Here is a 26,683-nt window from a genome sequence, read left to right as displayed (position 1 = left end):
TGTAGTTTATCCCCAAGCTGTCAAACTGTTTAGGAGGCCTGGTGGCACTCATTCTCCAACAAGTGTTCCAAACACCTAATAGACCACTTCCTGAACCAGCACCAGTCCCCTAGGACCCTGGCCTCTTGGCAAACTGACAGGTAAATCCTGCAGACAAGCTAGGACCCATCTTCCTCCTCTAGTGAGAGTTTCAGCCATCAGGTAGGTTGCTGAAATGGAAATCTCTGGCATAACCCTCTGGCAAATTTCTTCTCCATTGGCAGGCTGTGTGTTCATATGGCAGCAACACCCTCTCTAACAAGGTCTGACTCAAAAAGGACAGGGCTGGAGATGTATCTTTCAAGTTCTTCATTTCTGCCTGTCAACACTCCTTCAGCCCTAGAGGAAGGGTTTCCTGCATTCATTATTCCTATATTCCTTACAGTCCTTTTTTACCTCTTGTAGTAATTAACCACATGTGACTAGTTAATAATTACTTGTATTAAATTGTCCCTGTTCAAATTACTGATGAGATTTCTGTCTTTACCTGGTCCTCGACTGATATATCCAGCATCCAATCAAAAATTACTGAGTATACAGAAAAGCTAGCACTGAGTAAGTATGATCATAACCAGGGGGAAAAGAAATTAATAAAAATGACCCAGAAATGGCTGAGAGGATAGAATTCATCATCAAGGACTTTAAAACATTATAAATTGTATATAAATATCCAAAGATTTAAAGGAGAACATGAATATAATGAGGATATAGAATGGAATTTATAAAATAAAAGGACCCAAGGGCCACATAGAGATGAAAAAGACAAGTACGAAATGGAAAAATCATTCTGGTTGAGATTAGCAATAGATTAGATCCTGCAGGAAACAAGATTAGATAGCTTGAGAACATAGCATTAGAAACCATCCAGATCAGACCGAGAGAGGAAAAAGTCCTGGGGTGGGGGTGTGGAGAAACAAACAAAAATCAGTCATCCATGGGACAATGTCAGGGGACCTTATATATGTATCCTCAGAATCTTGGAAAGGGCAAGACAGAAAAGAATATTTGAAGAAACAAAATGGCTGAAATCTTCCCAGGTTTGATGAATATTATACATCCACAAATCATGAAGCTCCATGAACCCCAAGCAGAATAAAGAAAAACATATCAAAGCATATCATGGTCAAAGCTGCTGAAAAGCAATGATAAAAAGAAAAGTCTTAAAAGTGGCCAGAGAAAAGAGATACTGTATACCAAGGGGGAAAGAATTAAGAATTATGGAAGATTTCTCACAGAAACAATACAAGGCAGAAAACAATGACTCGAAATCTTTGAAAACTACCTACTTAGAATTCTAAAGCCAACAACAAAAAAAAATCTCTTTCAAAAACGAAGGCAGAAAGAAAGAGTTTCAGACAAAATCTGGGAGAATTTACCATCAGTCATCCTCCACAGCAAAAAAATAGTATTAAATAAAAAGTTCTCCACTGGGGTACCTGGGTGGCTCAGTCCATTAAGTCTCCTTTAGGCTCAGGTCATGATCCTGGGGTCTTGAAATCGAGCCCCACATCAGGCTCTTTTCTCAGCAGGGAGTCCACTTCTCCCCTTGCTTCTGCCCCTCCTCCTGCTGTGCACTCTCTCCCTCTTGCTCTCTCTCAAATAAATAAAGAAAATATTCAAAAACAAACGGACAAATAAATAAATAAACAGAAATTTCTTCAGGCAGAAAGAGAATGATACCAAGTGGAAATTTGGATTTGTACAGGGGAATGAAGAATGTTCAACAATAAAGAGAAAAAGACCACTGCTACATTCAACATGATTGAATCTCAACCATCACCTAAGTGAAAGAAGCTAGACACAAAAGGTTACATGTTGTATGATTCCATTTACACAAAATTCAATAAAAGGTAAAACTATAATGACAGCAATAGTTCAATGGTTGCCAAGGGCTAGGAATGGAGAAAGCAGATAGGCTACAAGAGGGCACAAGGGAACTTTTGGGTTGATAGAGAGGTTTTATATCTTCAGTGTGATTGTGGTTACCTAAATACACATTTGTTAAAACTTATCAAATGGTTTTTCCACTGGTATGAATGTTTGAGCTGTCATGCATGCTGGTTCAATGAAATAAAATCTTTCCTAATTAAAAAAAAAAACTTATCAATTGGTATACTTAAAATGAGTGAAGTTTAGGGATGCCTGGGTGGCTCAGTCCATTAAGCATCTGCCTTCGGCTCAGGTCATGATCCCAGGGTCCTAGGATCAAGCCCCACATTGGGCTCCCTGCTCAGCAGGAAAATAAATAAAATCTTTAAAAAAAAAGTGAAGTTTATTGTGTGCAAATGATAACCTAAATAGAGTTGATGATTTAGGAAAAAAAAAAAAAAAAACAGAAGACTATATATAATGCTTTAGCTTTAAAAGTGCATCACAACAACCACAGAGAAGTTTAAAAGAAGGCCAATGGAATCAAAGCGTATTTAAGGGATTAAGTGTGTTTTTCAAGAGAAGGATAAAGATATTGGTTAACTTTAGATTTAGATAAACAGAGAAAATAATTTTTTATTTCTAAGACTACCACTAAAGGAATAGAAATGAATATGTAATTTCTAATCGGTGCAGGTGAAAAGATGTAATAGATAAAAAATATATATACTAACCAAAAGGAGGGGTAAAAAGCATATAATGGGTGAGACAAACAGGAAGCACAAAATAAGATGGTAGCTATAAATTCAAGTACATCAGCAATTGCAAGACATGTATATGAGCTAAAAGCTGGTAACATAAATTAAACAAATTCTAACCAAGAAGGCAGGTAGCGCTACATTGACATCAGACTTTAAGTCATTGCCTGGTAAACATGAACACTTCATGCTGAAGTGTTCATAAAATACATAAAAACTTTAAAATTGTATGCATTAGGGGTGCCTGGATTTAGGGATGCTCACTCGGTTAAGCATCCGACTCTTGATTTCAGCTTAGATCATGATCTCAGGGTCTCAAGATCGAGCCCCGTGTTGGGCTCTGTACTCAGCATGGAGCCTGCCTGAGATTCTCTCTCTCCCTCTGCCCCTCTGCCTGCTTGTGCACATGCTTGCTCTAAATAAATAAATAAAATCTTAGAATTGTATGCATTTAAAAACAAAGTCTCAAAATCATAAAGAAAAATGTGACAGAACTTATGTGGAAATAGACAAATCCATAATCATAGGATGAAATCATTAACAAATCTTCCTCAGTAATCACTAGAATAAACAAAAAAAAATTTTAAATGAAGAAAAGTATTTTGCCAATCTGTTTAACTTGTCTAGACAAATACATGTAACCCACATTGTCAATTACTGCAGAAGATTACATTCTTTTTGATCATTGCCCCCAGGCCATAGCTGGGACACTGAGGCTCAGGGTAAATTTCTGATTTGTCCAGCAAGATGCAGTGGAACAAGGTCTCCAGTTGAGTCTCCTGTCACCTAAATCCCTAATTTTCTGCTTTTCCTGAATGGTTCAAAATGCCTCCTGCTCCCCTCAGCATAAGGGCCTGGTCCCAAAGGTACATCTGTCTTCTCAAAGCTAGCTCAAGGCCAGGGTGACATTGCTAAAGGCTGAGGTGTTACCAAAGAAGGAAGAAAGCAGGAAGCAATACCGGAAGAAGGCATTGTTGCCTGCGGCTGTGATACAAAGGTTTGCCAGAGGAGGAAGCCTCCAACAGTTGGGTGTGGTTGGCTGGCTGTTCCCAGACCCACTCCAGGAAGCTGGAAATCTCAGGCTTAAGAAAACTCTGAAACCTTTATCACTGGAGACTTCCCTGGGCCTTCAAGGGGAAGATGTTCCGGGCCCCCACACTAAACATGATCCTTTATGAATGGAAAAAGAACACAAATGCAGGTACCCTAAAGGGGGTAGAAAGGCCAAGTCCGTCGTCTACCCTGGAGGTGGTGGCTGAGCAGCTGGCTTGGGACCACCCCAGGAAGCCATTTCCCCATGAAGTGAGATGATCTTGCCAATATGGCCCAAGATGGCAGGTCAACTCATCCAACTTCTACTCCTGAGAGTTACTCCTCCAAGGCCACCTGGCATCTTTAGGTACCGTCCTGCAGGTAGGCCAGTTGTCTCTATGTTTAGCAGTATGGGCATTTCCATGGGCATTTCTGGTTGTCCTCCCACTTCTCTCCCTCTCGTTAACCCTCAGTTCTAGGCCTTGGCTGATAAGAGGACAGCATCGGCTGCCATGTCATGTCGTTCAGGTATAACTTCATGCACCAGGAGCAGTTCAAATTAGAAGAGCTTACCAAGGATGCCTGGGTGGCCCAATTGGTTAAACATCTGCCTTTGGCTCTGGTCATGATCCCAGGATCCTGGGATTGAGTCCCATGTTGGGAATCCCTGCCCGGCGGGGAGCCTGCTTCTCCTTCTGCCCCTCCCCCACCGCTCCTGCTCTGTCTTGTGGGCATGTGTGCATACTCTCTCTCTCTCTCTCTCTCTCAAATAAAAAAATAAAATAGTTTAAAAATAAATAAATAATTCTAAAAAATAAATAGAAGAGCTTACCCAAAAAAGCATTTGTTCAACAAATGTTCATTGAGCAGCCATTGTATTCCAGGCACGTTGCTGGGAACGGTGCCCAAAGCGGTAATGATGACAAGTCTTCTGCTGCTGCTGACGCCATAACAGTCGGCATTTCTTAAGCTCTCCCTGGGTGTCAAGCACCATGCTCTGCACTTAAACGCACGACCTTATGCCATCTTCCGAGTAGCCCTCAGAGACAGGTATTAGAATGATTATCTCTGTACAGATAAGGACATGAGGGCTCAGGAAGATTAAGTGATGGGCATAAGGTCACACAGCAAGTAGAGGCAAGGATGGGACCAGAACCTAGAACCTCATTTTTTATCACAGTGCTCTTCAAGATGACTATGACCCAACTTCAAATACAAGTTATCTGCAGGTTTCAAGTCCTGGAAGCAAACAGCGCAAGTAGAGAGGGGAGGTGGGCAGGTGGGAAGATCTGAGGTTTCAATGGAGCACTGTGGGGCTCTGTGAAGACTAGCTGGTTGTCTGTGCGTGCTCTGAGCAGGCAGGCTGCAGGCCCCCAGGCCAGCCAGGTCCTCTATGTGGGCATTAGTTCCCTAGCTGTCCACACACACACACACACACACACACACACACACACCACCCCCCCTCACCCCCCCCACCCCAGTGACCACTCAGCCCACAGCTTCAGCCAGACTCCCTGATGGGTCCCAGCCTTGGCCACCTGCCTGTGAGGATGTGAGGATGTGATTCCAACCTGTTTCCCAACCCTCAGGAAACAGGAAAGCATGTGTGTTCTCTATAGATCATGAAGGTGCTTCTCCCATATCTTTTCCTTCCCAACAAGGAGAGGCATCCAGCAGGGGGAAATTCTCCCCCAGGGTGGCACTGAGGTTTGCCCCAGACAGGATCCTCTGGGATGATGAGAAATGGAGCCCAGAGAGCTCCCAAGAGCACCAGGGAAGTGGGACGGGAAAGCTGGAGTGCTGTTGGCGAGAAGAGAACCGAGGGAGCAGGTGGGAACACACAAACAGAGGAAACCTGCGATGACAAGAATCAATAGGACAGGCCCCAGGTGTGGGGACGAGACCAGGAAGTAACTCCTTAGGTTCTGAGCCATCAAAGCGCTACACACAGAAGAAGTGGGCAGGGCCAGTCTTGCCTACGTGGTGCTCTGACCACTGTTTCCTGGCTAGGAAGAGGTGCCTCTGTGTCAGCAGGAAACAGCCGCTATAGAGGTGTGACTAATAGGAAGGGAAGTATGCTTTGTAAACTGTAAAATTCTACACACATTTGTTCAATGGTATTCTGCAGAGCATTTATCTTGGAAATTGTAACAGGCAGCCAGGCAGGTGAGACATCGCAGCAAAGAAACAGGAAGTCCATGCGGAATTAGAATTGTTGACCATGGTTGGGGTGGGGCAGGGGAGAAATGGTGGACATTGAGTCCTGGGACAAAATTCAGCCCAATCCTCCATTAAGTTTTCTTTCTTTCTTTCTTCTTTTTTTTTTTTTTTTAATTTATTTGACTGAGAGAGACACAGTGAGAGAGGGAACACAAGCAGGGGGAGTGGGAGATGGAGAAGCAGGCTTCCCGCCAAGCAGGGAGCTCGATCTCAGAACCCTAGGATCATGACCTGAGCTGAAGGCAGACACTTAACGACTGAGCCACGCAGGTGCCCCAAGTTTCCTTTTTTTTGTGGGGGAGGGGGAGAGAGAGAATCTCAAACAGGCTGGAGCCCAACTCGGGGCTCGATCTCACGCCACCTGAGCAGAAATCAGGAGTTGACACCTAACCCGCTGAGCCTCCCAGGAACCCTTCCACTCCTGATAACTTTTCAGAACAGCCTGGGAGGGCATGAGCTGCCTCAGGTTTCATCCTGATCCCTAAGAGGATGTGCCCACTTCTTCATGAAGGTCCCAGGAAAGTGAGCAAGTGGGGATTACCAGCTTCATTCACTCTTGTATCCATTCAACCCAGGTTTATTCAACACCTATTATGTGCCAGGTCCTGTAATAAAAGGTGTGATTACAACTGTGGTAAATACTATAAATACTATACTATATGTACTATAAATAAATAGTATATTATAGTACTATAGTAAATATATAGTACTATATATAACATAGTACATATATTTATATGTACTATAAATAAATACTATAAATACTATACTATATGTACACAGGGCCATCAGGGCTATAAACAGGATATACAAGTATGAGATACAGAATCAGTTATATATGGAGCTATCCTCGGGACAACAGGACTAATCTGGTAAAACCAAGGAAATGTTGATAATTAAGCTGAGATCCAAAGGATGAGTGGATATTAATTGGGTAAAGAGGGGAGTAAGACTGATCCAGGCATAAGGAGCGGTCTGGTCGCGGCTAACACCCCCATGGGACAGAGCATGACATTAGCCTTTGTTGTATAACAAGTCACTCCAAAACGTAGTGGCTTAAAACTTTTTGTTGTTTTTAACCCACCATTTAGTGGGTCGGAAATTTGGGCTGAAATCCGCCAGGCAGTTCCAACAATTCAGGTCATACCGTGGCTGATCTTGGCTAGGGCTCACTCCTGCGTCTGAGGCAGCTGCCAAGCCAGGGAAGCGCTGACGGACCTTGCTGGGGAGCTTCGGCTCTTCATTTTGTGATCTGCATTCCTCAGCAAGCTCTGCTGGGCTTCCTTCACACGCAGCGAAAGGCTGCTACCAGGCAGCCAAAAAGGACAACTTCCAAAGGTACGTTTCATGTCTCCGTACCCACCGCATCTGCTGTTGTCTCATTGGCCAAAGCAGGGCACGGGGCTAAGCCCAGAGTTGGGTATGAACAAATTGGGGGTTCTAACCACAACAGTCTCTCAGCGTGTTCAAGGAATTGAAAGGAAGAGGATGACAAGAGAGTGAAGAGTAGAGAAGAGCATGGTGTGGGTAAAGCTGCAGGTCGGGGAGCCAAGACACACAGAGCCTCCAAGAGAACAGGAGTCTTGGAGTCTAGGAGTTTGGTCCTAGTGTAGCTGATCATCACAAATAAATCCCTTGAAGGCGGATGGATCTGCCCTGGGTGAGCCAGTAAAATGGACTTTCCGAGCTTGAGAAGCTGAGAACAGGATGTGGAACACGGTCTCCCCCCACCCCTGTTCCTGCCCGCAGCCCCCACTGGTATAAATGCCTCACACTTTCTCACCTCTGTGCCTTGGCACCTGCTCCCCTCTCAGGAGAAGGCAATCTTCCCACACCCAGGGTAGGGCCAGTGCCTGCCTCTCCAAGACTGGTTTCAGGCAGCACCACCTCAAAGAAGCCCTCCCTGACTTCTCTAAGCCTCCAAGACCAAAGACACATCAAATGACACCGTGAGGCCTAGGGGGAAAGCATGTGCCTTATTACAGTGGCCTTGGGGTTTCTAGGACCAAATTCCTACGGGACCCAAACCCGTGCCTGTCTGGCACACACCTGGGGGCATGTGCCTCACCAGTGCTATACCCATCTTTTTATCTGTCTGCCTCCCACGAGACAGTCTTGAAGGAGTATCCATAACCCCAGGGTCTGTACACAGAAGAGTCAGAAATACGTGAATGAGTGATCCTATCCCTAAACAGGAATTGCCTCTAAGGCCCCAGTCCATGTCATCAACGCCATCTGTCATGGCAGTTAGGGGGCCAATAGCTCCAGTGTCTCCCAGTTCCCCCACGAAGCCACCCACCCAGAGGAAAGAAGTGTCCCAGCTCCTGGATAGTCCGAGACAGGGCAGTGGGCAAGTAAAGAACAGGGACTTCCCTGGGAAAGAAGTCCCACAGTACCATTTTCTATAAACAGGGGAAGAACCGACCTGCTGTGACCTCCACTGGAAGCCTTCCCCAGGGGAGCAGCCGGCCGGGGGAGCTGAGGGAGAGATCCCTGAGCCCTGATGCCAGGAAACGAATTTATAGGTTGCCTCACTCACCACAGGTTGGAGAAGAGCGGGTGAACCAGGGGGTGAGCAGAGAGCACCAGGCCCTGCCCACCGGTCCTGACAGACTTTTCGAAACTGTAGTTGACGTGCAGGGGTGTAAATCACACTGACTTCCTTTTGCAGAGAGGAAATCTGAAGTCCAGGGAGATAAGCCTTTGACTCGTGGGGCCCCCTGAGAAGTCATGGCCACCCAGATAGTGGACTACATTTCCCAGCCTCCCTTGGGGTTACGTGCAGTCCTGCTGACTGGGTTCTAGCCAATGAGACATGAGTGAAAGTGACGTCTATAACATGGGGGGGGGTTGTTCACAAATGGCAGAGCTGTGCCCTCCTTCGTTTTCCTCCTTCCCATTGCCTAGTGAGCCATCTTGGACAACATAGGCAAAGGCAACACCTCAGAATAATGGAATAGCAACAAGATGGAAAGAGCCTGGGCCCCTCCTGTCTGGACACACAACCCTGGGGCCACCAAACCCCGCTTAAGCCAGCACAGGCTGTTAAACGAGGAGGAAACAATATAGCCTATCTCGATGAAGCTTTTATCTGAGTTATCTGCTATGGCCACTAAATCCATATCCTCCTGACTCACAGAATATAGCCCAGGAGTGAGTTTCCTCAGGAAACCCAGGACCCCTGGGACTGCTTGATCTGAGGGACTCTCATTGTCCCAGGACAACAGGGCTGTGGCCTCCACTCCCAGGGCCAGCTGTTTTCTTCAAACAGCCGGGAAGTTGTTCCCATGGAGGAAGCTGCTACACTGCCAAGGATGGGAAGGGAAGTACACACAGCTGATATCCCACCTGCACTAGTGGTTACAACACAGAAATACCTCCAGGCCAGCTGACCCCCAGCCACTGCCCTGAGCCACCCCACCCGGGGAGTGGGCCCCCTTCCCAGCCATCCAGGCCCCAGACCCAGCAATGAAAGGGGCAACACCTGGCACAGGAAGGGCCCACCAGGACTTCACCCTGACCTCTGGACATCACGTCAGCAAGCCACGCCACTTGTTACATATTTTGAACATCACCCCTGGCTCTAAAGGGCCTGGTCTCCACCAACTGAGTGCAAATGAACCACTGAGCTCAGTGTTGACAGTGACAGAGTGCCACTAGTTCTGAAAGCCAGAGACTGGCCGCTGAACCCCCGCCTCCACCTCCTTCTCTCTCATCCCCCAAACCGGAACCGCTTGGCCCCACCCAGGCCACCCCTTCAGAATGTCCCACAGTCACGCCTAGATATTATTGCACTCTTTTATTTACAGAAAACACAGATAAAGCATTTCAACGTTCATTTAGCAAACTGATCCACTTTTTTTTTTCTTTTGGCACAAAGAAATATTACAGATGGACCCCGAGATCAATCAGAAACCCATAAGATTTATCAGCCGTCACTGGTCCAGGGGCAGCCACAAGACTCAGACAGACAGACAGACAGCATCGCCACAGACTGGAAAAAATAAACAAGGTCCACATTCACCTCACAGTAAAAACCTGCTCAGGGGCAGGCAAGGGCAGGCCGGGGAGGGGGAGTGGGTGCAGACTGTTCTCTGCTCCGGGGTCGGGGGAGGTGGGCAGTGGGCACTGGGGGCAGAAGCAGGATGGGGAGGGATTAGACACCATTCATAAATTAGAGAGAGGTGGCCTTTTTGTTTTTACCCTCTTACCTTGTGGAAGTAAGACAGTGCAAAACTACCAGACCCCAACTACTGGGCCACTGGAAATGCTGCAGAAGTTCCCCGGTTTGGGGGTATCTCTCCTTGTGGGCGCCCGTGTGTGTGCATGGGTGTGTATGTGAATGTGTGAGTGTGGTGCTTGTAAACATTGTCACCATCCACGCAGAGACCCAACAGCCGTGTGTCTGAATGGGGGTGGGCTGGGGGCTCTACCCCGCTTCACGCCCCCTCTGCCCCAGTGATTCCTGTCCAAGACATAGTGCAAATTTCAGAGACAAAAAGAGGCAGAAGGAGTGGAGGGTGGGCGGGGCCTGTTGGGGTCGGGGTGGGGCAGTGAGAAGGACACAAAGACCGGGCAGGAGAGGGAGGGGGAAATAAGGCAACAGTTAAAAAACGGTCCATTTTATCAAAACCGACACCACGTGCCCCTCACCCCCGCCCACGCAGCCCTCGTCACGAGAAAGGGCGGAAGTCCCGCTCCTCCACCAGACTGACGGAGGGGTTCTTGAGCTCCTCCTCCGACATGGCCATCTTGTAGCCCAGCTGCGCCAGCACCCGCTGGCAGGCGTTCTGGGCAAAGGCCACAATGTCATAGGAGAGGCGGAAGCGCCACTTCTCGGCCGTGGCCGCCGAGTTTCGGACGGTGCCGTATTTGTGCTTGCCCAAGGTGGGGTCGCCCCGCGTGTTATTCTGGATCCAGCGGGCCACATGGCTGTCCAGGGGTATCCCCAGGAAACCGTAGATCTCCTCGGTCTTCTTCATGGGGTTCCTGGCCAGGTCCTCGTAGCGCACCAACATGTACTTGCCCTTGAGCCACGGGGGCCGCATGAGGCCGGTGGACACGGAGTTGGAGAAGTCCTCGCACACTGTGGTCAGCTGCGTCACATCCAGGTTGTAGGGCTTCCTCCCCGTGCCGTACCAGAGCCGCCAGAGGCGGTAAGTGTCGCGGAACGTCTCGCTGCGGGAGGCCAGGATGCCACGCGGGTCTCGGACCAGCTGGATGACCTTGAGGTTTAACCGGGGGTCTTCAACCAGGGCCCGAAGGTCGTTCACCTCGGGCACCCGCACCGTCTTGATGGCCACGTGGCTGCGCTCACGACAGGCCTCGGCGGCCACCGTCAAGTTCAACAAGCCGCACTTGCGCACGCAGTCCCCCTCCTCCAGCACCAGGTCGGGGGACCCCGGGGGGTCGCACACGGGGCGGGAGCACAGCACCCTGCTGGCCCCGCGGCGGAAGATCCTGTCGGTGGTGTGGTTGACGGGCGGGGGCTTGATGTAGTTCTCCAAGAAATAGAGGTCACAGTCATAGAGGCTCCTCAGGAGGTCGCGGCTGGCGCCCAGCATGACGCGCCGGTCCGCGGGGCTCTTGCCCTGGGTGAAGCGGGGGATGAGCGTGTTCTGGACGTGGTAGAGAGGCTCGAACAGGTAGAAGACGTCCAGGTGCTGGTTGAATAGCTGGCCCACGAAGGAGGAGCCACTGCGCGTGGTGGCCAGGATGAGGATGTGGGTCTTGCGGGAGAGGTTGTAGGCGAAGGTGGGGCCCTCCTCGCACAGCCGCTCCGCCAGCCCCGCCTCCGCCAGCCCCGGGCAGGTGTGGAAGGACTTGGCGGTGAAGGTGCGGATGGCGGTGTACTGAATGGCGATTGAGGCCAGGGCAAGGAGGAGGACGGCCTTCCAGGAACATTGCATGGCTGGGCACCTTCATGGGGCTGCTTCTCCACCATGCGAGGTCTGCGGGCAAAGGTGGACGTCCATCAGGGAGCAGGCTGTGCCAGGTGCATCACCAGACCAGGTGCCCTGGCCTGCTCTTTTGGACAGGCTGGTCTCCATAGGGTCCCCGAACCTACGCGACTGCCTGCCGGATGCTCACGCATGCGCCTAAGGACTGAGCAGCTTCTAGACTAGATTTCTACATTCTCTTGTAAATCTTGGGAGCTTCTGGGGACCGAACAAATTGACTTCCCACATGCAGAGTTTAACGAATGCTGCAGGGGACTCCCACCATCAACCTGCAGTTCCTTAGTGAGCCCCACTGTGCAAGAAGCTATCTTCCCCAGCTCACACACTCCGCGGCCCACCAGTCCCTGCTTCTAGCCATTCCCCTGCCACTGCCTGTCACGCCTGCCAGCTCCTCTGGGGCCCACCTACATCTCTCACCCCCACGAGCAAGCACCGGGCTCCCCATGTGGTCATCTTTCCTCCATTCCCCCCCACCACCCCTGAAGGAAAAAGAGCTTATGTCAGAGGCACACCACGAGGATCTGCTCACCTGTACCCACTAGGCCAGGAGAGGGGGACAACTCGTCAAGCCCACCTCCCAGCTTAGGTTTGCCGGTGCCCAGTGTACCCAGATGAGGACCCCCGGGACTCCCAGGGCCAATGAGAGTCAACCGGCCCAGAGAAAGGTCCAGGGGCTGCTGCAAAGCATCCTTTCCCAGGCCCCAGCACCCTCCAGGTTTGCTCCCAGCCACTGGGGCAAGAGGTCCAGGCGTGGGGCAGATGACCCCACTGACAACAGGGTGAACGGGCTCCTCAGGGACCCCCATCCCAGTCCTCAAGGGCCTCCACCATTAGGCTCTCAGCCCTCTGCCCACAGGGGGCGCTCAGAGACTCCACTGGGACCCAGCAATGGCGCCAGAGAACCAGGCAGGATGGAGAGAAGAGGACGGGGTGGAAGAAAAGGGGCATCTCAAAGAATGGAGAAAGCAAGGGTGGGCCCAGGGCGGGGGTGGGGGGGGCGCAGCCAGGAGAGCAGGGAAAATGAAGGACGTGCCAAATGTCCAGAGCAAGGGGCCAGTCGGAGCATCAGGAAGCTGCCCCGTAGAGAGGCTGGCTCAGCTACCAGGCCCCAAGGGAAGGCTGGGGCTGCTCCCAGAGCGAATGCAGGAAGGGCTCCCCGACTCACCAAAGAAGGGTTGCTCCAAGCTAGAGAGTCCACAGCTACCAGGTCTCCTGGCCTAGCCGGCAGTCCCAACCTGTACAGCAGCCGTGTGGCCAACAGACTGTAGAGAGAGAGGGAGGGGAAAGGTACTGGGGCGGGGGGGGGGGGGGGGGGGGGAGGGTTGGTCTGTCAATATCGCCCTTCCCACCCCTTCTCTCTTACACCCTGTGCCCCACAGACTGCCCCCCAGTGCTGGGCAACAAGGGCCCCAGCTGCTCTCCCAGATCTATCACTGATTCAGGGCTCCAGCTATGCCAGGGATACATTTTATCCCCGGGATCTGACCTCCTGACTCCTGCGCCTTCCATCCACCTCCCCCACCCCCTACCCATCCCTTCCTGGCAGGTCCAAGTCCCTCACGCCAGGACCCAGTGGGCAGGGAGCTGGCAAGCTTATACCCTCAGCTGACCAAGAGTGGGAATCCTACACAGGTATCCACCGCGGGGAGGACCCCTCACACCCACCATCCAGGGGAGTTGCAAAGAAATCCACTGACCACAAATAACCTGGGGCCTCCCTAGTTCTGTTCAGCTGTGGTGACCAGACACAGTGCTCAGCACCGAACCATGGAACAGCATCAGAGTCAAGGTTATTCCAGAAAACTAGGCCGGAGCACAGTCCCGACTGGTTCTGTGTTTTAAATCAACAGAACAGCCCAACCCTTCAAAATTTGACTTTTTCAGTGACTCCCCAAGAGGGGTTTGGTAGAAATCACCAAGGCAGGGGGTGCTCACCCCAGACCTCCAGGTGTAAATGACAGCTCCTTCCGGACAGCCCAGACACCAAGACCCGCACAGAAGGGACAGCCAGGGAGGGAGGGTCTTCTTCCAACCACACCGGAGACGAGAACAGCTACCTAAAACTCAAAGCATAAGTGGACCAGGGAGCGTTCCCGACCTGGATGCTATCCGCGGATTCTAAGTTCAAACCCAAGACTGTGGCATTATTTCAGTTAGCATCCGTCGAATACTTCCTAAGCCCTTTACCTGCACTTGCACATTTATTCCGCACAGGAGCATCACGGGGAGGCCAGGATCAGCTCCATTTCACAGGCGAGGAAGCTGAGACACAGAGAGTGGGGTGACCTGCCTGAGCTCACGTGCCTGGTTTAACACACATCTCACAGGTTCCCCAGAGCCCACACTTTCCCTCTGAGGAGACCTGACCTTGTTTCCCCAGCTTACACACACCTGGCCTTCATCCAGTTGATGTCCCCAGCCCATGTATAAATCAGCCAGAGAGAGACTGAGCATTCCAAGGGTACAGACGATCTGTAATGTAACATTCAGAGATCCTTTCCTTTGCTGTGGTCTTGTTGATCAAAGTCTTGTGGATCAACGATCATGGCTGGGGGTGGGGAGGGGGTGAACTTGTGCTTTGTGAATATTCTTCCCACATCCCGCTATTTGGCACAGCTCCTTTCGGGGAGGGGTTCGTGGATCCTCAGTTCCCAAACCTGCCCTGCTGTGTGGCTCAGCCAACTCCAAACACCACAATATTCCTTAGAGCCCCCTCTGGGAGGTCAGGGTCCTCGCTTGTTTAGGTGGAGAAACTGAGGCTCAAAGACTAAGCAAATGTGCAGAAGCAAATAAGGAATAGCAGAGACTCAAATCCATCTGCATCGACTCTTGGGCCAGTGCTCTAGCCCCTTTGCCATCAGCTTAGCGGAGAAGACACAGAGCTGAAACAGTCTGGCTGCCTCCAGGAGGGGTGCAGAGGCTGAGCTGAGAGAACAGTGGGCCAGCTGAGGATCTGGGGCTTAAGAGTCCAATTTTAAGTTTGAGCCTGTGCTCAGTACCTACAGGGAAGAGTACCACGTCACCAGGTGGCGGTAAATATAGGAAGAACACAACCTAGACTCTTGGGAACCTCCAGTGTGATCACAGAAAACCACAGCCCTGACCCCAGCCCATCCCACCCCCACCTCACCCCAGGGCCGCAGAGAATGCAGACTCCATCAACAGGGTTCGCTGAGGTACCCAGAGAAAACTGCCTCCTTGCATTAAATTAGATTCTCCTGCAAAATGCGGGCCCACCCTGCCTAAGTGTCCCAAGACAGATGCCTCTAAAGAACAGGTAGGGAATACCATTAATAATCGTACAGGTAATATTTTTAAGTTATTTGAGTAAGAGACCACAGCTGCAATGTCCTAATACGCATCTTTAGGATGGACTCTTTTTGTACTTATTCATAAAGATCTGTCAGCTATCCAGCATGATGCAGGCACTGTTCTAGGAATTATGGATGGGGGAGAACATGAGGGAAGCAAGCACTTACTGGGTATTCACGATGTTTATCCCAGAAGAGATCACAGGTTAGGGCACAGGGTGGGAGTGAAAAACACCTCTCGCCCTCACACCAAGCCTATGTGGCTGATGTCCTCATATCCCCATTTTACAGATGAATTTCCCCAGCTCACACTCCTAGTAAGGGGCCAGACCCAGAATTCCTGCCCAGGCTGTGTTCTCTGGAGCCCATGCTCAAATCCTCCTCCTTGACCCACTACATTTAATCCCCTTTGGTCCCCACCAAGACAGGAAACAGAAGGCTGGGGGAGACTTCACTTTACTCCAAGATTCTGGTACCACCAGAATTCACCCACCAAGGGGAGCCTCCCTACCACCTCTTCCCACCCCAACCCAGAGAAATTTAAGGCCAAGATTAGAAACCGCTGCCTTGGCTAATAAATCAGGAGTAAATGAAGGATCTCATTCTAAATCCCTAAGAAAGTGGGGCTCGGGTCCACAAGGTATAGCCTGAGCAAGGGCAATGTGTTCAAAGGCTTAGCCTCAGGCCATCCCCCTGCCTCCCAGGAGGGCAAAGCGAGGGCGTGGGAACAGGAAGATGAAGAAAGTCAGGCCCTCCTAGAAATGCCCCCACTCTCCTGCCAGCCTGGCGGAGCCGGGCTTAGGACTGGCCAAGCTTCCTTGGTATGCTGGAGGCATCTGCCCTGGAAACCAGAGGCCCCAGGGCCAGGTCCCACTGTTCCCAGGGGAGCTCTGGCCACTGCAAGGAACTCTTCAATGCCCTTGTCCTCCAAGCCAGACTGCGAGCCCCACGACCCCTCCCTGGGCTCTAAGCAGCCTTTGGCATGACCTTCCTCCACCTCTAGGTAGTCAAAATCCAGGCAAGCCTTAGTCACAGGAGCTCAGAATCTGTAACTTGTGTTGGAAGCCGGGGATTCAGTGAAGTCCCAGGGGAAAACTCAGGTTTCTGTACCAGCCACCTTCAGATTAGGGCACAGGGTGGGAGTGAAAAACAGCTCTCCATTGGGGAACTGGAATTCGTAGCTCAGGGCTCAAGCCACGGAACCACACCCACCTGGATATCACTGAGCAGGTGTGTGGACCTGGATTCACTAGAGGTCTCTGCGCCGAAGTTTCCCTACCCATAAAGTGGGTACAACCACAGCAGCAGTTGCAAGAATTGAAAGAATTAAAGCATTTAGTCAATGCCAGGCATAGAATGCAGCACAGCCGCGTGCTTGGGACATGGGCTCTGGCACGAGCCCCACTGATGACCAGGTTTCTGAATCTCTCTGTGCCTCTGTTCTCTCACCAGAACAGGGGGGATCAGTTTAACAAGGCTGTTGTGAGGACTAATTAACCCAGTGCCCGGCACAAAGTAAGTACTCAATGAATGTACATTGCTATTATCATCATTAAATGTCTCGTCCGCTTCGTGTCTCGAGTAAGCACGTGAGAACAGATCTCACTGACTGACGGTTAGACAGACACTCTCCCTGGCTGCGGTGCCCAGACCTCTGCCACGCCGGCCGGCCTCTGCTCCGTGCCTTCCCTTCCTTCCGCTCCTCTCCCAGCCCGAGAGCTTCCCGCGGCTGGGCCACCGCAGCGGCTTGCCCGCTGCCCTCTAGCGGTCACATCCTGTAGTACAGCCTCTTGGCCCTGCGTTCTTCGCTGGGTTCAGAATTCCCTGCGGCCAGTGCTACCTGGGGCCCTCGGGTGAGGATTCAGCCAAGGGAGGAGATGTTGCAGGATGCCGTGAAGTGTGATGATGACACCCCCATCCGAGATGTGGCCTCTGCTCTATGCATCCTCTCTTCTTCACCCACACACCAAGAGGCAAGCATCAATGGGCAGCCCCACTTCATCCAGAGCGCCTCTCCTACCAGTTTCATTCCTCTCTAGCAGGGGAAGGATCACTGAGCTCAAGATCACAGGCAGGAACCACCTCTGCTTCCCCTGGCCAGGTGACCTTGGACTCATCCGCTGGCCCCTCGCTGGCCTCGGTATTTCCACTGATCCAGGCTAAGGGCCTCCAAGCTCTGACTACTAGGGTTCTCTGATCCCAGGAAGGCCCCATGCTCCATTTTCAGGGTCAGAACCCCCCTGCTGGCAGGGGGATGCTCCTTTGGGAGCAGGAAAGTCCCAGTCATCTTCCAAAAACGTTATCAGGGCTGGAAGCTGGACCCCATGCCCTCAGCCCCGGCCAGGGCAGCCCCCAGGGGGCCTAAGAGCCAAGGGGCTCCACCCTCTGCTGGGTTAACCCCCGCCCCCAGCTTCTACTCTGTAAATCCGCATCTAACCCAGAGCTGTGGCTTTGGCCTTTTTGGGGCCACAGGCCACTTGGAAAGACACCGTCGCTCTTTCCAGAAAGATTCCTTTGCATCCACAACTTTACATACACAGTCAGAGGGTTTGTGGACCCCCCTAAAGCCCACCATGGGCACTGCAGAGGCTTCAACCCCTTTACGAGCAGTATTCTCCCCTGCCCTAAGGTTTTCTTTTCAACTGACCAGATCAGAGAAGCCTCCACGGATTTGTATACATGGAATGCAAGGCCATGGCCCAAGATAAAAAAGCCAGAGCCAGAAACCACATGTGCAATAGTAGGTTACTACTTCTTGTTTTTAAAAAGGGAATGCGTGCGAGGGGGGAGTATTTATATACATTCATATACAACCACTATTCTGGTAACCCCAGTTGCCCTAGCGGGAGGGGCCAGGAGACTGCGGTGGGAGGAAAGCAACTCACACTGAGCCTCTCAGTTCTGAGTTTACTAACTTTCTGGGAGACAGCAAAGCCGCCCCGTGCAAGACCTGGAGGGGCGGGGCACTGAAATCACACTGGCAACTCACTGTGCCTCCAATTCTGTCCCCCAGGGCACTGCCAGCCGGCTCTCCCCTCCCCCACCTCCAAGGCACCAGGGTCAAAGTCACTACCTTCCAGCCAGAACTGGGCTCTGTCTGCTCAGGCAGGCCACAAAGGATGGCAGTCAGCGGGTGCTGCTGAGAGACACAGGTCAGGAGCTGAAAAAGAGGGAGACCTCCCAGGGGACAGGGGCTGCAGGGAGGAGTGGAAGCCTGAGTTGGGGAAATGATGCCCCTCCCCACTTTTTCTTCCTAAAAACAGCTTGTAGAGCTCTGTGGAGATAGGGAGGGTAAAGAATAAAGTTCCTGAACATGAGATTTCCGACCAAACTCAGGAGCCAGTAGCCAGCAGCCTGGAGGCTCTCCGGAGCCCCAGGAACTGGAGCAAGGGGCAGGGGGGACAGGACAGGGAGGAAGGAGTTGGCAAACAAGCCTCTGGGAGAGACTGCAGAAAGGAAGTGCTTAATCCCTGGGTCTGCGGTAGCTAGCGGTAGCCAACGCTGACCCACCAGAGATGTTTGTTTAGTTAAGGCTAAAACATGTAAATCAGCAAGGGTTTTTTTTTTTCTTCCTTAAAAAAAAAAAAAAGTGAGGTCGTGAAATGAGGTAAGTGAAAAACAAGGGTATGAAAGTCTGAAAGAACCAGAAGCTAGGTTAGCATACAAGAGCCAAGACACTTCCAGGCAACCCAGCTGGGTCAGAGCTGCCTGGCAGCCAATGGGAAAAGGGAAATACGTCACTTCATGTTTCATAGGATCCATGAGATGAGAACTACAACATCTGCTCAAGAGATGCCCAGTTATTCCTGGTACTGAATCCAGCACAAGATTTCTCCCGAGGGGTCTGCTAGAGAGAGTCCTGAGCACAGCCCACCATTCTCAAGAACTCATACCTAATAAGCCCGAGGATGAGTTTCATGGGGCTGTGTTCCAGAACATCCTTCAAGATGAGCGGTATGCCGGCACGTAATTCAGCCAGTGCAACCTTCCAGGGAAGGAGATCCCATGGGATCCAGAATCAGTCTCTGTGGTCCGGGCTGTCCCAAGGGAGATGGGAGGCAATAGTAACGTCTATTTGGGGTGATGCCCTCACAAGTTGAAACACTGTGAGGCCTGCGGACCTTCTCCTGAGAATTTGCACCAACACAAACATGGCGTTTGTATACAGTCTTCAGAGTCCTCGGGCCCCGTTATCTATCCACAGATCCCACAGGCAGAATCAGTAGTTCCTCAGGCACATTCAGCGGGACAAGTTCTCACGGTCGTGGTTCCAGAAAGTGACTGTCCACCAAATCCCCCCCTCAGCGGAGACGCTCTGCTGCCCCCTGGGAGCTCTGGTTATCTCCAGAGCAGATCCCTCTGATGTCCACACATAATGACATCAGAGACCCCCATGGGTGCCTCAAGCGTCCTTGGAAAGTTACCCACAGGTATAACTGGGTGGTGGTTGGGCCCCCTAGCTGTGGGGCTGGACAGCCCTGGGTTTGAACCCCATTGCTATTGCTTGATAGCTATGAGACCTTGAGTGAGGCGCTTAACTTACTCCATGGACCTCAGTTGTCCTCATCTGTGAAATGGGAAAGATAGGCACAGTATCTTCCAAATACTTGGGTTGTGAGACAGAAAGCCGAGAAACATCAAGAAGTTAGCACAGTGCTGGGCCCAGAGCAGGGACCCAATAAGTAAGAACCAGGAGTGTGATTTTCAAGGGCCGCTCAAACCTACAGACCAAATGTAATAGCCTGAAAATGTTTAAGGAAGTTAAAACAGATGCCACAGTCTCCTGCCCCAAAGCTGCCATGGCCCGTGTGGCTGGAGACACTTGCTGTCCAAGGGACAGAGACTGCCCGCAGTCCTGCTGTGGGCCCAGTGGCTTGGCGGGGTCCTGGCCCGACTGGAGGAAAGTTTTCCCCAGCAGTGGGGAGAGTGACTGACCTCCTGGCACAAGGCCCCGGTGTGCCCGGCGCCTCATGGAGGAGGGATGAGTCAGAAGGGCCCGGTTCCCTCAGGCTGGTCCTACCACAGCCCGGCTTCTGGTAGGCGGACCCTTCTGCCCCTACACTGGGCGGAAAGGCCCCGGTTTCCTGTCCCCCGCCCCCCACCCAACCTCACCACCCCCTCCTTCTCAGCAGCCACAGCCAGAGTCGGAATAGTACCGAGGCTCCACCCCCTGGACACCGGGGCTTTGGCCCATCCTCCCAGCTTCAAGGATGGGAAACCTCCCGCAGGAGCTAATTAGCAGCTGCTGTTGGAGGGGTGGGAGGGGGGCCCTCAGACCCCAGTGCTGGAGTCTCCAGCCTCCTCCCCAGCTGGCCCCTGGGGAGGCGAGCTGGGCATGGGAGAGGCTCACCTGAGCCTCTCACGCAGGATGGAGGGAGCTGCGGGAGCAGATACCCAGACAGGACCCCAGTCGTGACTGGCATCGAGTCTCTGCCACCTCACCACTTCCCAGGGGGCTCTCCCTCCCAGCTGAATGACAAAAAGGAAGATTATCACGAAGCCCGGAAGAGGTGGTGGGTGTGGACACGGCTGGTGCAGTATCACACCTGACAGCGCCAGAGCAGTCTGGCTAGGCAAGGAGAGGGAAGCGTGAGTATGTTTCTTGCCCAGAAAGCCCAGGAACGTCCAAATCCTATGTAACCAAGAGGATGCCAAAGAATGTCTTTATTCGTACCTGGCCTGAAATGGTCTAGAATGGGATTTAGGGTTTGGGCTCAAGACCAGGATAAGGTCTCGCTGCTCCCTAAGCCTAGACCTGACCACCAGCCCACAGCAGCTTGCGCGGACGCCCCTGTGCATGGATGCTGGTGTGGCTCACCCTGTCACTGCTGTCTCCTGGATGAGAAGCATTAGGGAGAGCCACCCACTGGGCACAAGAAATCGGATGAGTGTCCCTGCCCCACACCAACAGGGACCTGGACAGGACATAATGGCTGCTCGCTGAGGGCCTAGAACCGTGTGACACACCTTTCATGCCCCACTTTATTGGACAGTCTCTCCAAGCTCGGGAGTAAGGACTACAGCAGGCTCCATGACACAGGTGACAGAGGCTCACAGAAGTTAAGTGACTCGCTCCTACAGCTCAGAAGTGCCTAGCGGGGGAACTGGACTCGGGCTACGGAGCACGGTGTGTGAGGTCCTCACCTCTCCCAGGTTCTTCCTGAAGGCTTCCCCTCCTTTCCCCTCCAACCTCCTGAAACCCTCTAGCTGAACCACCCCAATTAGATCTCCTGACCCTATACTGATGCCTTGAGTGGTTAGGAGCAACATAATAGCAGGTGAGAAACCCAGACCTTGGGTCCTGGACAGCCTTATCCTCCCCAGAGTCCCAGGTACCGGAGAGCCCACACCCACCTCCCAGGGCAGGGGAGGGGCTTAAATGAGATCTGAGCACAGCGATAAGGCAATCACTCAGTTAAGGATACTTCCCGAATGCTGGCTTCAGATTTATCTCTCTTCCTCATCTGCCTGCAGAACCCTGAGGGAAAATAACCAGCCTCGAGCCGAGCCCTGCGTCCATCCCCACCCTCACTACCCAGGCTGGGGCCCGCAGCAGCTGCGAGGTACTCCATGGGCACTAAACTCACTGCCCCCAGCAGAGACCCAGAGAAGGGAGGAGCTGTGCCCCGTTCCCCATCCCAGAGGAAGAGACGCACTCTCCCCACAATTCCCAGCTCACAGCCTTCCAGCTCTAATCAAGGAGCAAACACAAAGAGGGAATCTCTAAACATTTAGAAAACGCGGGAACTCTGTGCCCCCACGCGGCACCATGGGGATTTATAAAGAACAAATCATGCCTGACAAACTTGATAGCTTTCTTGATAGAATTACAAGACCGGTAGATGAAGGAAATGCAGGCAGGGTAATATATCTTGATTTTTAGCAAAGCATTTGATACAGCGCCTCGAGTAATCTTACAAAATTAATTCAAGCAGACTTGGCCCTCAGCACTTGTCAGGGGGCCGGAAGCAGGAGGGGGGCAGGTCCCAAGGGTCCTGAGTGGAGGAGGCGTGCCCAGGCAGAAGGGGCTGCAGGACAGATTCTGGGAGCGGGGGCAGGGCAGCCCAGACCCAGCACTGGGTCAGATCTTATCTGACATCTTCATTAATGATCCTGAGAGAGGGAGTAAACAGTCCGTTAATGAAATTTGCAGAGGATATTAAATTGGAAGGTGTTGTGAACACCAATGAGGACAGCAAAGCGGTCCAGAGAGACCTGGAGGGGGGGTGGGGAGAAGCTTGTCAGGAAACTGCTATTTGGGGGGGCAGGAGGGTGGATGTGTGGGCTGGGCAGCCCCTGGGGCCACCTGGAGAGCCAGGGGCGAGGGAAAGCCATACCCAGGGCTGGGGTGGAGCTGGGAGCAGCCACGGCTAGCTTGGGTGTGGGTCCTAGGAGCAAACCTGAACCGATTTTCCCATCTGTGAGAGAGAAGGAAGGGCTGAGAGACACAGAAGCATCTCTAGGAATCTCTGCTGCTCTCGGAGAGCTGGTAGTGATGGGGGGTTAAGGGAGGGAGCTCGGAGCTGAAGCCCACCTTAGAGGACAGGACGAGGGGTTGTCTGCAGGCCAGGGAGAGGAGGGTGGCAAGGCAGAGAAGGGCTGGTGAGGGAGACAGGCTGAGCCATCCCTAGTGCCCACAAAGTCCCCAAGCCACGGCTCTGATGACACTGCCGAGGCAGGTGCTTCGGGGTAAGGGGTCAGGCCCCTCTCCCAGCTGCCTGGGCAATGACACATGAGCTGGGGACTCCGGCTAGAGCTCCGAGCTGTCCAGACTCGTGGAGTGTGCTGGAAACCCTTCAGCAATCGAAGTTCTCACCTGGGGAGATGGGGGGAGGAGGGTAGGGTCTCTCTTCTTTCTGGAGAGTTCCTGATCCCTCTTTCATCAGGAGGGAGAGGCGTCTCCAGGATCTGGACGAGCTGCCCCACCCTAAACCCTTCTATCCTCAGAGCCTGGACCTGTCCTGTCCCTCTACCTCTGGCCCAATCCCAAGGAGGCTGAGGCAGAAAAGCTGCCCATCCATCTGGACTTGGGAGAATTTGTTCCCACAAGGCTCCTAGACAGGTGGGGTTTGAACACGAGCCAGGCCTCCCTAGCACGGTGACGGGCCCGCAGCAACCTAAATAAATGCTTTGTGGGAGGAAGGAATGGATGGCTGGTTCCCAGCGGGGGCGGCTGGGGGGAGCTCTTCCGAAGCAAGAGGCCAGCCCTGACCGATGTCAAGACCACCTGCACAAGAGGACAGACGCAGGTGACCACACAGGCGGCGCCCCTTCCAACCCCGAATTAGCAGTAATGACACGTACTGAACACCTGCAATGGCTCCATAATTATGAGTACGTTCTTCTTATCAATGGATTTGACCTTCACAGCCCCCCAAAAGGTAGGTGTGCTTTCCTCCCCATTTCACAGAAGAGGAAAGTGAGGCACAGGGCGGCAGGGATGAGCCTGGACACCTCACCAGGAGGCCCATGGGAGAAGCAGCAATCTGCCAAAAGCAGCAAGGAAAGCTGAGCAGCTCCTGAGGTGGGGACCCCAGAGGGTGGGGAGAGGCAGCCCCTCCTGCAGGGACCCTGAGCCTTGCCCAGCCTATCGCTGCCCCTATCAAAAGGAGTTGGGCCAACTCCTGCCACACTTGTGGAGCCCGATTTTACTATATGTTTCCCTTCTCCCCCACCACTGGCGCTCTACGCCGAGTCCTCAGAACAAGTCTGTTTCCATGGAAACCATACGGTGACTCAGGGCTTCGGGACCTTCTCTGAACCAGATTATGAATATCAAATGCTCCCTCCCCGCACCAATGCAGAGTGAGTTTGAAAAGTAAAGAGAGAGCCACAGTGGGCAAGGGAAGGAGACAGGGGTGTGGGCAAGGGGAACCCAGAGGGGTACAGGCTTGTTGCCCCCAGACCCTTGAGAACCTGCCTTCTGGGCCCCTCTGTAGACTCAGGGGAGCACAAATATACACCTCGGTGTGTCTGCAGCCAGCAAACATGACCCTTACGTCAGCACCAGGAGCGCAGCGCTGCCCTACCTCTGGAATTAGGACCCTGAGGGTGGGGGGCAGAGAGATAAGGGGGATCTGCATCTTTCCTACTTAGGGCGTGAACATAGCAGAGGTGGCTGGGAGGCCACAGAGGAGGAACGCTGTCTACAAGAGGAGCTTGACTTCCAGTGCAGAGGAGGAAACCTCGGGCTAAAAGCATTGCAATATTTAGCAAAGAGGGAAATTTAGATTTTAGGGGGGAAATGTGTTTCTGCTTTGACATGAGGAGGCTGTGTTAAGTATAGGTGCCAGGAGGGGGGTTGTGGCCAAGATTTCAAAGCCCCAGCAGTGGGGGGGGGGATCTTTAGCAGAGACTTCCTCCCCATTGCCCCCACCCTGGCCTGGCCTAGGACAGCTCGCCTGCCCCCAACAGAGACATAGCAGGGAAATGAAAATCTACAGTGGAGGGCCAGGCTGGGGATGGGGGGAGGGGGGCCTAAGGCCCAAGGGCAAATCCGCCCCCTCCTTTCCCTAGCTGCTCCCTGAAGACCCAGGAGGGAGGGGAAGGGAGCAGGTTGGAGGTTTGATACCTCCCTGGTGAATCCAATGTGTGAGTCATGTCGGTGAGAACACTTGGAAAAAGAAACAGGGTCATGGTGATGCCTGTGAGTGTCCCCAGTTGTTGAGGACTGGAGCCTTGGAACTGCCTGTCCAGGTAAAGTCCCTGCCTAAGACAGCCGGCCCCATCACAAGGGATCCAGAAAGCCCTGAAGGCAGGTACCTGGTACCTTAGCCCCCATCTGCTTGCCTCTTAATACCTCGTTCCTTTGGCTTGCCAGAGCAGCTACTTTCCCAGCCAGGGGGCCCGCCTCTTCCCCCTAATCCTAGGTGCCCTCTGTTCCCTGCCCCACCAGCCCTCCAAAAGATGCTGGGCTCCAGGGTCCTTCTTAGGAGCCACCTGCTTAAGTCCGTCAGAAGGAAACCTGCATCAGAGGTAAGGAACCTAATCCTGGGAACCCGCAGGCCTGGGATGGAGGGGAGGGGGCACCCTGTGGCACGGCAAATCAGGCCAAGGTGCCACCCTAGAACAATCCTCAGGTCTTACCTTTTAACCCCTAGCATCCCCGCCAGGGCTACTCAGGGCTATTACTGTGAAAGCAAGCAATGGGTTCCCCGAGCCTGAGAGGGGCTGCTCCCGGGGTCCTACCCAGAGAAGAGCGGGAGGGTAGGTGGTTCTGCCTTCCCGTGGGGGGGTCTCTGCACCATCCATCCCGCTCATCGCAGAGTGACTGATGCGGGTTCGGAGCCGGGCCAGGGGCAGGAAGCCCAGAGCAGCCCCCTGCCTCCCGGCGCAGCCCTGGTTTGGAAAGTTGGTGCAGGCGTGGGATCTCAGGGTCTCGAGGAACCTCAGCAGCCCCGAGCCCGGCAGGCTGTGGGACGGCGAGCCCCGGGCACCCCCTGAGTGCGCTCCGCAGCCGCGGGGAGCGGGCCGCCTCGGGGCCGCCGCGCCTCTCAAGTTTGCTGCCCTCGCCGAATGGGGGCGGGGAGAGCCGGGGTGGTCGCGGCGCTCACCCGCCACCCGCCCGGGGAGCCATCCCTGCGCCCAACGCGGAGCCTTCCTCCCCCCTCCCCGCCCCGCCGGCGGCGACTGTCCTCGAGCGGAGGGGCATCTCCCATCGCGCCCGCGCCCCTCCCGCTGCTGCGGCGTGGGTCCGCTCCCGCCCTCCCGGGGCCCGCCGGGCCCGGCCGATACCTGGTGGGGGGCGCACCGGGAGCCGCTGCAGCGCCCAGCGCCGGCTCCATCCTCAGGTCTGGAGTCAGGCTCGCCGGGGGCCGGCGGGCGGCGGCGGCGGCGGCATCGGCGGCGGCATCCTCCGCCTTCCGCGCCCTCCTCCTCGGCCTCCCTCCTCCCTCCTCTTCCACCGCCTCCGCGCGCCCCTCACGGGCCCCTCTTCATGACCCGGGGGCGCGAGCCCGGGGTGACCCGGCCAGCGCAGAGCGTTCTCCCGGGCAGGTCGCGGGACTGGGGACCGGGGCGCGAGGGCCCGAGGGGCACCCGGCCAGGGGCCGGGACCCAGCGCGCCGCAGCCCCGGGCGCCGGAGGAGAGCAGCCGCCGCAGGAGCCTCGCCGAGCGCGCCCGCCCGCCCGCCTTGCGACCGAAGCCCGGAGCAGTGGCGGCGACGGTGGCGGCCGCTGTAGCGCCGAGCAAGCGGCGGACGCTGCGGTCCGGGCTCCACCCCCCGAAGCCGCCCGCCCCCTTCTCTTCCCCACCCCTCCAGCTCACGCCCTCCCACTCCCCCGCGCAGCTCCGCGCTGCCCCAGCCTCCTGCGCTCCGGACGCCCCCTCCGTAGGCCGGCTCCCGTGCCAATCCCACCCCCCCCCCGCCTCACCCCCGCCCCGAGGGAGCCACACCCACACCCCGCGGCTCAGGGGGTAGGCAGGCGAGGACCCGGGCTGCCCGCCGGCACCTCTTCCCACACCCTCCCAGCCCTCCCACCGAGGGCGCTCACC

At 53.7% G+C, this 26,683-nt stretch overlaps 1 protein-coding gene across 6 annotated transcripts; it reads right to left on the bottom strand.

Annotated features, from left to right (window-relative positions):
* Positions 1-9,708: 9,708 nt before the first annotated feature.
* LOC111149624 (carbohydrate sulfotransferase 1) lies at positions 9,709-26,069 on the bottom strand. Of its 6 annotated transcripts, none has more exons than XM_022506787.1 (4): positions 25,924-26,069; positions 13,814-14,140; positions 13,044-13,168; positions 9,709-11,869 (listed from the first exon to the last, which is right to left on the bottom strand). In XM_022506787.1, exon 4 carries the CDS (start codon positions 11,825-11,827, stop codon positions 10,592-10,594), a length of 1,236 nt encoding a protein of 411 aa, XP_022362495.1. In that variant the 5' UTR covers positions 11,828-11,869; positions 13,044-13,168; positions 13,814-14,140; positions 25,924-26,069; the 3' UTR covers positions 9,709-10,591. The 6 variants fall into 6 exon arrangements, with proteins under 6 accessions (XP_022362495.1, XP_022362497.1, XP_022362500.1 ...); XM_022506789.1 differs by having other exon boundaries at positions 13,814-13,935; XM_022506792.1 differs by lacking the exon at positions 25,924-26,069 and adding an exon at positions 25,276-25,896 and having other exon boundaries at positions 13,044-13,140; positions 13,814-13,996.
* Positions 26,070-26,683: the final 614 nt, after the last annotated feature.

Source organism: Enhydra lutris, unplaced genomic scaffold, assembly GCF_002288905.1.
Source record: "Enhydra lutris kenyoni isolate GAN:26980312 unplaced genomic scaffold, ASM228890v2 scaffoldscaffold22, whole genome shotgun sequence".
NCBI lineage: Eukaryota > Metazoa > Chordata > Mammalia > Carnivora > Mustelidae > Enhydra > Enhydra lutris.
Note: the sequence above shows the minus strand (reverse complement) of the source record. Positions and strands in the feature narration are given on the sequence as shown.